The 12,245-nt window shown below is 36.2% G+C and overlaps 1 protein-coding gene across 1 annotated transcript; it reads right to left on the bottom strand.

Moving 5' to 3' along the window:
• Positions 1 to 1,283: 1,283 nt before the first annotated feature.
• Positions 1,284 to 4,354, bottom strand: otud1 (OTU deubiquitinase 1). The gene has a single exon (XM_083538189.1). The coding sequence runs from the start codon at positions 3,935 to 3,937 to the stop codon at positions 2,789 to 2,791; it is 1,149 nt and encodes a 382-aa protein (XP_083394315.1). The 5' UTR covers positions 3,938 to 4,354; the 3' UTR covers positions 1,284 to 2,788.
• Between the last annotated feature and the right edge of the window lie 7,891 nt (positions 4,355 to 12,245).

The following is a 12,245-nucleotide window of genomic DNA, read 5'->3' as shown; positions in this document are numbered from 1 at the left end:
TTCTTCTTAAATTTTGGTTTTGTTGTCTGAGTTGCTTTTTGGTTGATTTTATTTTTCAAATTTTATTTTCCCTAACTCCCAAACTTCCCTAACTCTTTTTTTCTGTGTGAATTGTGTGTTAATTTTTATTGTAATCTTTGGTTAATATGTTTTTCTTTTTTTCTCTCTTCTTCAGGAGCAAGTGAGGGTGTGGTGTGGAACAGGGAAGGCTAGCTGTAATCATTTGAGGGAATGTTTTACAGTGTTGTGCATTAACACTATTTTCTTGTTGAGAGTGTGTGGTGTCTAATTTGGTGTGAATTGGGTTGGTTTGGACAGCCTCTTGAGCTGCAGTCATTCTGCCTTGTTCCTGCTAAGTCTGGCCCAGAGAGGTATATATATTGTATACATATTGCATGTGTGTTTGTAGGGGAAAGTGTATTATTGATTTCTTATTTATTTATTTAATACATTAGAACGTTTGTAAATATACCTATGACTCATCTTATTTAATGTTTTTTTTCCCTCAACTAGTAAAACTTGAATGTGTCTCTATGGGGAGTATTTCCCTGGTGCTCCACCAGGGTGGCATAGTCAGATTAAATTAATTTAAGTCTTGGACTGGACTTCTTGTAGTTCCTAGAATAGCAAAGTTGCCTGAAGGCGGTAGAGCATTCTCACATTTAGATCCTAAACTTTTAATTAGCCTTCCTGACTGTGTTCGGGGCTCAAACACACATGCTCAGTTTAAAGACTTATCTTTTTAACAAGGCCTACACAGAACCCATCACATATCATAACCTTGTGCTTTAGTACATCTGATCAAATGTACATTATCATCTTGTGATTGTTAATATTACGAACAGCAGCCACGCTAATTCCTCTCCACTGCTTCTCTTTCACTACCCATCCCGAGCCATTCCACATATGCTGTTTCTCCATCTTTGAACATTTAAAGGCTCTGGCATGGAGCAGTTGGTGTTGGCTCTATGATGATCTCAGATGAGCTATTTTGAGTTGCTCAGGAGCTCTTGGACCTACAACTTCAACTGACTGTGTAAGACTGTAGAAAGGACATTACTCATCACCCAATCGCACTTTTTATCACCCAAATGATGATGCGTTCCCGTTTTGAGTCTCATTCCTCTCAAGGTTTCTGCCTCATACTATTTAAGGGAGATTTCCCTTGGTACAGTCACCCCAGGTTTGCTCATTGGGGATGAATACACATAATTCACTTATATTTACATTCTGCAAAGCTGTTTGAAACAATGTCCATTGTAAAAAGTGCTATAGAGACAAACTTGGAAAAAAAATTTTTTATTTAAAAAGTTTACAGACATTACCAGTATTCTGTTTTATCATCAATATGGGGAACAGGGAAAAAAAAATGAGAAAAAAAATCAATCTGAATTATTGTATTTTTTGGCTGCAACATCAAAAAATTTAAAAAGTGAAGGGGATCTGAATACTTTCTGAATCTGTATGTGCTTAATTTACATGGGAAACTAAGAAATCTCTTTAATAAAAACACACATAAATGTATAGCATTTATACCTGCAGTAAAATGAGCCAAATCATTATTAATTACTCATAATATCTACAAGATTTTACTACTCTCAAGAGTCCTAGTTTATGCTAGAGTTTTAGGTGATGCGCATGGAATGTGTAAACAATCAGAGAAACAGGCTAGTCTAGCCTTTTGATTATTTTCTTCTGAGATGTTTGATCACTGCAGAGTGGGATTTCAGTCCAAATTCCATTAAACATCAAGACACTATGTCAAGACAGACAGACATTTAGTAAACTAAACCCATTTAGTGCATTTAATAACCATATTACATCAAAATACAAATACATTTGTGTTCAAAAATTCCCTCTGCAGTGGCTGCATTGAGTAGGTTATGGGAAACTATTTGTTTAACAAAACTTCTAATTATCCTTACACATTTATGTATTTATTAAAGCTTGCACAGTATCGTGATTATGGTTTTCTTGTCTCCAGAAAAGCTGCTTGAAATTTTCCACACACTAAATCCGTGTATTTATCGCCAGCTTTAAAAACTTGCTACACTGCCTACTCTACACAGCCACTGCAGAGGGACTTTTTGACCACACTGTATATAAATAAAAATCAATTTCAAATGACTTTAGTAAGTGCACTGTACGGTGTTTTCTTTATGTTTAAGTTTGAAATGATCCCGAACTTTGGAAACTTTCTGCCATTTTCTTTGGCCTGTATCTTCTCCTCACCCCTCTCTATTTTCTCCCCGTTCCGCCACTTTTCATTCGGTAGCATCTTCTGTTTCCTGTTTTCCCTTTCCAGAGTTTAGTGGGTGATGTGTCAGTAATAATGGACCATGGAAAACACAGTGGTTTGCGTAAAGTTAAATGGACTAAATGAAGATTAATTTTGGTAATCAAATTACTCGATGAAATGTTACAGCCCTAATATAAATATATACATTTGTTAAACACAGAAAAATACAGTATACTAGAATATACAAATAAATATAATACATATAAAATATATAAAAAAATACAGCATAAGAATCAGATAAATATCAGAATCATGTATTAAATCAATATATTTAATCATTTTGAGATATTCATGTAATGTGACATTTCTGGCAACAGCAACATACCCAAATGTTTACAAAAAAGAACAATACAATTAAATATAGTAAAATATAATGAAACTTAAATATTATAATTATGTATTTTCTAAAGGTTTCTAGAAATCAGTTATAAAAATCAAAACATTGTGGAACCAGTGTAAAACTTATTTGTACAATTACAACAAAAAAGCTCATTTAGGTCTATTCTTTTCTATGTACATTTTGGATAAAGTAGCTGCCATGGACTTGGCAAGTTCTTCATCGTGTTTCTGTTGCACCTGTGTGTGCAGGCACCAGTCATTGTACTCTGGATTGGGCTGGTAGCTGTCCAGCAGCACATCATAATGGCCATTACTCAGCCAACTCAACCAGATAGCTGGTTTGGTCAAGTCCTCCTCACCCAAATAGTGTATCATGGTGGAGACAGTGGGACTTGTTAGACTACCTCCTGTGGTCAGGTAGATGTTCACATTCAGCATTTGACTCATGGCCAGTAGCTCAGGGTAACCAGCCCAAGCACCATCCTGTGCTGCATTGATTAAAAACTCACCCACATCACCTTCAATAATAGGACTGAACTCATCCAGGTGGTCAGCAATATGATGAACTGTGTGCTCTCTTAGGTCTCTGTGCATTGACTGCTCACCATATGCTGCTTTAGACACTGCACGGTAGAGGCAATTTCCATCTGGTATAATGTGAAAACGATACTTTTTGCTGTCCTGGAGGTATTTGTTCTGTTTCTCCACCTCAGACAGGTATTGGCTAATCTTCTCATTGAGGTCAGCCCTGCTAGCAGACTCCTGGAATACATGCAGCTGCAGCAATGGGTCCTCCGGCACTTTATCTTCCACTGTACAATCATTTCTTGTTAACAAGTTCTGGAAATGTACTGAGTTGCTCTCAGTTATCTCATTGTTATCTTTAAATGTGTCTGAAGTTCTTCTTCTATGCTCAGGAAGGTCATTAAATAAATCGCCATCTGACTCCTCAATATTGTTCTCTATACACGGAGCTCTGTATACATTTGCAGCACGGGAAGTTGTGTGCAGATCCTTTATGATCTGAATAGGGACAAACTTCTCCACTCCATCCGCCCTTCTGATGACCATCTCCGCTGTGGACGTATAGAATACGGGCCTAATTGTGGCCTCGTAGCACGAGAAGGCAGGCATTTTCGTATCTGTCCAGGTCTCTCCCACTGATGCTTCTGCGTTGGTTCCCTTGTCGGCGTTAAAGCTCGATGTGAACTCTGTGTTTCCGCCCCGCGCCGTTACGGTTACTGTGGATTTCCGCGAAGAGCCCGGATAGTGTGTGAGCGCGCTGCTGTACAGCTGCATTTTGCGCCTCTTCAATTTATACTACGCCTAAACGCACGATGACGACAGCTGCTATAAATACTTTACGTCATTCACAGTAAGAGTTGTGGAGCGTTTTTTTCGGGTCCTTGTCTTCCCGCCGTCATCGATGAACCGTTTCTCGCGTCAGTCACCGCTAAATTTAGAAGTAGTGAAAGAACCCGAGATCTTCCATTACGGAGAGCGAAAAGTAACACCAGACCTAAAGTAGTCAAAAGCTGTGGAACGCAAAAAGGGCCATAAACGTTTACCTTTTTAAGGCACACGCCAGAAACGTTTTACCGAGTACACAAAAACTGTGATAAAATGCTGAAGAGTTGATTCTGAATAGTAAAAAATTGTTAAAGAAGTTAATCGCAGTGTTCAGTCCTCAAACATCTATTGGTTAAATATCACTGGTAAACAGGACTTTTAATTGATGGTCATGACCAAAACGAACAAATGAGTCATTGGTTTATTTTGTATGTCTATGTCTCACGAGAGAGAGAGAGAGAGAGAGAGAGAGAGAGAGAGAGAGAGAGAGAGAGATTACGCATGGAGCTTAAACCCGGTTTATGAATATGTTAATCACTGATAAATAATAAACCTGATGACTAAAAATTCCTTTTCACTGATCAAATTGTTAAAAAATACTTTGGACTGTGGATGGTTTTAAATGTGATTACAATTTTCACAACTTTTTCAAGTCTCTGTATATAAATAATGTCTATATGACAAGGTACTATTTTCTGTGCATTTTGCCCTTTTTTGCACCAACCAAAAGAGTATTCTCAAAACTAAACCGGTACACGAGGTACAAAAGATTAGACCCCCCCTTTTCTATACAATAGGCCCACATATAAATGTATGATGGTCAGATTTCTTAAACCCCATATAGAGTTTATATTGTAATATATCGAACAACACAATACATTTTTTATTTGTATTTTCTTAGCGCCATTTGCTCATGGCAGGCTGCTTGTCTTTGTCAAGTATGAATATCATCTCTTGTGTGTACCTGTAACAGGCGTTTTTTGTGTTTTATTTAATTGGTTGTACATCATGGTTTAATTTTTGGGAATGGAGCCCTCTAGACGTTCTGGCAACACACTTGTTGACAATGATTGAAATGAAATCTCAGCTGTGTGGTAACATGCTTAATTTGAGTTGACTGATGTCACACAGCTGCTATGTGAAGTTCAGAACACTGGTGCTATATTCAACCTTGAATCATCTGTCTGTTTTCATGTCTGCAGGCCTATTCACACATTAACAGATGTATATGCCCACATATACATACATATTTTAGAATATGTTACCAAATGAAAGTTTTGAAAGTTCAACTTTGTCTTCGTGTCACAAGTACAGCATATTATAAATAATATAGGTTACATCATAGGCACATCATAGGCACATATGTGCAACATCTTATTCCACATTTAATCTGCAATTTCAAACTTCACTAAAAGGTACTGGGTTTTTTGGATTGTTGTCTTTAAAAAAACATTTCTCCTTAAACATAAAAAAAAAACTTGCAGACTGAACAGCTAGTATTGATGAACAATGTCAAGTAATGTCCATATAGTGTCTTCTGTCTGTGGCTAAACACCCACATTTTTACTTTTAAGTCTTGGAGAAATTATATCCCATAAAAGGATAAATCTGTGCGATCTGTTGGTTTTTCAGGACAAGACTTTCTCATTGGTTGAAGAAGAGTAGCGTCACTAACATACAGCTCTCTACTACAAGCCAGACATTCCGGCTTTGTGGCTATGTCCTGAAAATGCAGAGCCTTCAGACGTTCTTCCAGCATAAACACCCATTCGCATGGAACCCCAAAAGGGTCACACATGCCATAAAAAAAAACATCTTGCACTTTCAACACCTGTGAAAGCGCCACAAATATACGACTGTCCAGGCCTTAAACCACAGTCACACTAAACTTTCAGCATTTTTCCAAATACCTGCTACAAAAGAGTGTGGTAGCCGGATCTGGCTGGGGTTCGGTAGTGAGATTGGCCCACACACCGCATGGAATTACACCCCTAGATTGGCCTTAATGCTGTTTGCTAAAGTCAACCAGAACCAATGCTGGAAGCAGACAAATCTCAGCTACACAATGCCCCCACAAGTCAGTCCTAACTAGCCCACAACAGTGCCAGAATGCACAGGTGTCAGCCAGAGAAGAGCCTACCTCCACCTTTACCCCAAAACCTGTCCAGAGGCACCAGAAAATATTAAACCAGAAATTACACTATACATTTTATTTGCATAGTTTAATTCTTTTATTATTAAACTATGCAAATTCAATGTTTTTTAAAAGAGAGGGGAAACAAATCTCAAGAGCAAATCAAAACAATATAATTATATACAATATAATACATGGTCACAATAAAGCAAAAGTGCAATAAAATGGTAAATGTGTCATGCATAAAAAGAGAAACAAAGGAACAAAAGCTATCAAAGACAAATAAAAAGGGATGTGCAAAAATAACACTAGAGTAAACCTAAACAAAAGTAAACAATACAAGAATAATAATAAAAACTATACAAACAAAGCAACAAATTATTTGTTTTAAAAATACAATAAAAATAATAAAAGAACAGTTTATATGTACAGATGTACCAAAAAATTTATGTTGCAAAAAATGTGAAACAGATTCACTCTCTTAAAAAAACTTAAACTGTTTCACTTACATTAACATCTTGCAACAGAGTTCTTCTTTTCCTGCCACCCTCACAGTGAAATGTGCAACCGTTTAATAGCCTTTTCTATCTCTAGATCAGCGCACAAACAGGATTTCATTTTGTAGCCTCTAGAATAAGAGCGAACAAATATAGATTTAAGAAAAACATGTAAATAAAAGGAACAATAAATAAACAAAGCATATATCTTACAAAATAAAATACAGAAAGTATTTTATATGGATATTGGCCAATCCAAATAGTATTTGTTATTTAGTTCTTTTGTTAGACATTTTTATGTATTTGATTGATCACACACACCATTTATTAGTAACAGTAATTACTTGTAAGTGATAACACTAGGTAACTATGCATAACGGACACTGTTACCTATGACGTTTCATCTCGTTTCTAGACAGGATCTAACATCACTTTCCATGGAAGTAAAAGACCTTAAGTCTTCAACTGGAAACCGTTGTGTATCAAATGGTTAGCCTCTGTACTTTTAAAAACATTGTTTGCTTTAAAACCTTGCAGCATCCTTATTAATGTTCCTCTGCTGCTCCTTAAAATTTTCTTGTTTAGTTAAATATGGCGTGAAGAAATGCTGACACAAACACAGGAAATACAAGGTTTACTACACCACCCATGCTATGAAACGACCCCTACGCTAACAATGTATGATAGAAAACTCAAATAAATCTTATATCTTATAAATGGGTCATGGTTTGAAAGCTTAACAAATCCTATTAGACAGTGACTGTATTTAAATATATTGTGGCAAATAATTTTTTGGTGTGTGATAACCTCCTCATCAGTGTCATACCCATCCAGTTTGTTTAAAGAAAAGGTAGTAATTTATTGATTACTAATTTTGATGCGAGTGTGACATGTTCATGTGAAGATAATATTACCTTTTTTGCAGTTTAAAAATAAATAAATTAATTAATTAATTAATTAATTTGGTAAACTGCACAATGATAGAAGGACCTGTTAAACAGGTCTGTGGTAAAGAGATAATTCACCCCAAAACGAAAATTCTGTTATCATTTACTTACTGTCCACTTGTTCCAAACCTTTATGTTTCTGCCAAATGCCATGAATGTAAATATTCCTTTTTTTCTGTTAAACACAAAAGAAGATATTTTGAAGACTACTGAAAACTGGTAGCTTTTGACCCCACTATTTTCTTCTACTATGGATATCATCACCTATCGGTTTTTAACAGTTTTAAAAATAATTTTTTTTGTGTACAACAGAACCATAAAGGTTTGGAACCACTTTTTTTTTTTTGCAGAGGGGATTTAACATCGTTAATATAGATTTTTTCTACTTCCAAGATGCATTGCAAACTAATTCTTTGTATCAGCAACTTTTATACATATTTACAAATGTGATTTATTTGTTTGTATCATATGTGATACATTGGGCGTTTCTGGCAATTTAATGACCACAACAATGTTAATTTTTTTAACAAAAAACAAAGACTGATTATTGTATTTGGAATGTTTAAAAAAAAAAATAATTATATATATATATATATATATATATATATATATATATATATATATATATATATATATATATATATATACAGTGAGGAAAATAAGTATTTGAACACCCTGCTATTTTGCAAGTTCTCTCACTTAGAAATCATGGAGGGGTCTGAAATTTTCATCGTAGGTGCATGTCCACTGTGAGAGACATAATCTAAAAAAAAAAATCCAGAAATCACAATATATGATTTTTTAACAATTTATTTGTATGATAGAGCTGCAAATAAGTATTTGAACACCTGTCTATCAGCTAGAATTCTGACCCTCAAAGACCTGTTAGTCTGCCTTTAAAATGTCCACCTCCACTACATTTATTATCCTAAATTAGATGCACCTGTTTGAGGTCGTTAGCTGCATAAAGACAACTGTCCACCCCATACAATCAGTAAGAATCCAACTACTAACGTGGCCAAGACCAAAGAGCTGTCCAAAGACACTAGAGACAAAATTGTACACCTCCACAAGGCTGGAAAGGGCTACGGGGAAATTGCCAAGCAGCTTGGTGAAAAAAGGTCCACTGTTGGAGCAATCATTAGAAAATGGAAAAAGCTAAACATGACTGTCAATCTCCCTCGGACTGGGGCTCCATGCAAGATCTCACCTCGTGGGGTCTCAATGATCCTAAGGAAGGTGAGAAATCAACCCAGAACTACACGGGAGGAGCTGGTCAATGACCTGAAAAGAGCTGAGACCACCGTTTCCAAGGTTACTGATGGTAATACACTAAGACGTCATGGTTTGAAATCATGCATGGCACGGAAGGTTCCCCTGCTTAAACCAGCATATGTCCAGGCACGTCTTATGTTTGCCAATGACCATTTGGATGATCCAGAGGAGTCATGGGAGAAAGTCATGTGGTCAGATGCGACCAAAATAGAACTTTTGGGTCATAATTTCACTAAACGTGTTTGGAGGAAGAAGAATGATGAGTACCATCCCAGGAACACCATCACTACTGTGAAGCATGGGGGTGGTAGCATCATGCTTTGGGGGTGTTTTTCTGCACATGGGACAGGGCGACTGCACTGTATTAAGGAGAGGATGACCGGGGCCATGTATTGCGAGATTTTGGGGAACAACCTCCTTCCCTCAGTTAGAGCATTGAAGATGGGGCAAGGCTGGGTCTTCCAACATGACAATGACCCGAAGCACACAGCCAGGATAACCAAGGAGTGGCTCTGTAAGAAGCATATCAAGGTTCTGGCATGGCCTAGCCAGTCTCCAGACCTAAACCCAATAGAGAATCTTTGGAGGGAGCTCAAACTCTGTGTTTCTCAGCGACAGGATATAAACCTGACTGATCTAGAGAAGATCTGTGTGGAGGAGTGGGCCAAAATCCCTCCTGCAGTGTGTGCAAACCTGGTGAAAAACTACAGGAAACGTTTGACCTCAAACAAAGGCTACTGTACCAAATATTAACATTGACTTTCTCAGGTGTTCAAATACTTATTTGCAGCTGTATCATACAAATAAATAGTTTAAAAATCATACATTGTGATTTCTGGATTTTTTTTTAGATTATGTCTCTCACAGTGGACATGCACCTACGATGACAATTTCAGACCCCTCCATGATTTCTAAGTGGGAGAACTTGCAAAATAGCAGGGTGTTCAAATACTTATTTTCCTCACTGTATATATATATATGTATATATATATATGTATATATATGTATATATATATATATATATATATATATATATATATATATATATATATATATATATATATATATATATATATATATATAATTGTTTTTTTTAAACATTCCAAATACAATAATCAGTCTTTGTTTTTAGTTATAAAATTAACATTGTTGTGGTCATTAAATTGCCATAAACGCCCAATGTATCTTATGTGATACATTGGGCATTTACAGTACAGAGTATATATATATATATATATATATATATATATATATATATATATATATATATATATATATATATATATATATACAGAACAGACCAAAAGTTTGGATACACCTTCTCATTCAAAGAGTTTTCTTTATTTTCATGACTATAAAAATTGTAGATTCACACTGAAGGCATCAAAACTATGAATTAACACATGTGGAATTATATATGGAATTATATACATAACAAAAAAGTGTGAAACAACTGAAAAATGTCATATTCTAGGTTCTTTAAAGTAGCCACCTTTTGCTTTGATTACTGCTTTGCACTCTCTTGGCATTCTCTTGATGAGCTTCAAGAGGTAGTCACCTGAAATGGTCTTCCAACAGTCTTGAAGGAGTTCCCCTGAGAGATGCTTGGCACTTGTTGGCCCTTTTGCCTTCACTCTGCGGTCCAGCTCACCCCTAAACCATCTCGATTGGGTTCAGGTCCGGTGACCATGGAGGCCAGGTCATCTGGCGCAGCACCCCATCACTCTCCTTCTTGGTCAAATAGCCCTTGATGCCTTCAGTGTTACTCTACAATTTTCATAGTCATGACTTTTTCATTTCACCTTATGAAATAAGGTGAAAAACTGTTTTTGTCCTAGTTCAGACAAAAGATAGACTTTACCCACAGTAGACATCTGAGAAGGGATTGCCCCAGCAGTGTTTGCATCTCTGTCAGGTTTCCCATTTTGGGAAATGATCAATGCCATCCTTTCACATATCAGAAGGCACACTGGAGTTTGAACTTGTTGTATGTTTCAACAATGAGTGGTCTGGGAAACATTACAAAACTTTTTCACATTTCCCATTGGTAAATCATAAAGAAAGTCACTTTGACCAGCACATCCCCACATCTTGAACCTGAATTTGTAAGGTTTTGCTGGCATATAGACACGTACATAAGATTTCCTCTTGAATGGTACCATAATTTCATCAACTGCATGATAAGTAGGTATGCAAAGAAATTGATCTCATAGTTTTTGTAACCATGTCCTAAGTTTCCAAATTTTGCCTTTCTTCGTATCTCCAGACACACTGAAGTTGTCCTGAAAGTGAATCAGTGTCAGCAATTTAAGAAATTGATCATGAGACATCACATCACAAACTGCTGGATGCTTTGTCTCTATATCTTAATAGGTCCACACATTGGACTTCTGTACAAACGGCATGTGCATGTGCATACCCAGAACTTGCAAAATTTATTTTGCTGTTGTGTTTACTGACTTTCCCTGTTCTGCACACTGTACAAGTTTGTCTGCTCTGCAATTTTCTGCAGCATTTTACACACTCATCATGAATTCAACAGCTGGAGGTTCAAGTTTTCCTTTTTTCCACCTTCATTATTTCCATTTCATTTTGCCTCTTGCTGTCTGATTTCTTATTTTGTCCTATGTTGTCCTGGGTCCTCTACTTCTGTGCTCATCTGATCTACACTTTCATCTGGCAGTGATGGGCCATCTTTGTCTGCACTGGTCTGTTGACACTGTCAGCTCGAAAGTCTTCCTTATCACTACTATTTAAACTTTCCTCAGCAAGCATTGCATTTGGAGTTCACTCCTCCTCCTCATTATCCTCATCTTCCCCTAACTGCTTGAATTCACTTTTATTTACATAATAATACATACAAAAAACTGTTTGTAATGTTTGTAATGTTTATGTATTTTGAATTTCCTTTCTAAATTGGTAAATATAACATATAGATTATGATAATCATTTAATTGTTTTACTGAAAATGACAAAAGACAAATACAAGCAAGTTACATTAGGTTGGATGTACAAATATATATATATATATATATATATATATATATATATATATATATATATATATATATATATATATATATATATATATATATATATATATATATATATAGTGGAACCCGATTATCTCGCCCTCGGTTACCTAGACAACCCTATTAAGTCGACGTTTTTGAAGTGGAACCGCCAAATTCTCGCTTTTTCTAAGCATTTATTTAACGTCGGTTATCTCGGTGCAGCCGCAGAAGAACTCGCGGAAGTGGCGGAAAAATCAAGTCTTACAGCTGCTACAGGTGTTGTATTGTATACTGGTGAATCTCTGCTGTTAGTTAGTGCACATATACCTTTTGTTGTTAAATGTTATGCGATGAACAGGAGCGCAGCGCGAAACGTGGGATGAGCAAAAG

The sequence above is a fragment of the Silurus aristotelis genome, assembly GCF_946808225.1.
Source record: "Silurus aristotelis genome assembly, chromosome: 1".
NCBI classification, from domain to species: Eukaryota; Metazoa; Chordata; class Actinopteri; order Siluriformes; family Siluridae; genus Silurus; species Silurus aristotelis.
This window is presented reverse-complemented; position numbering and strand designations above follow the sequence as displayed.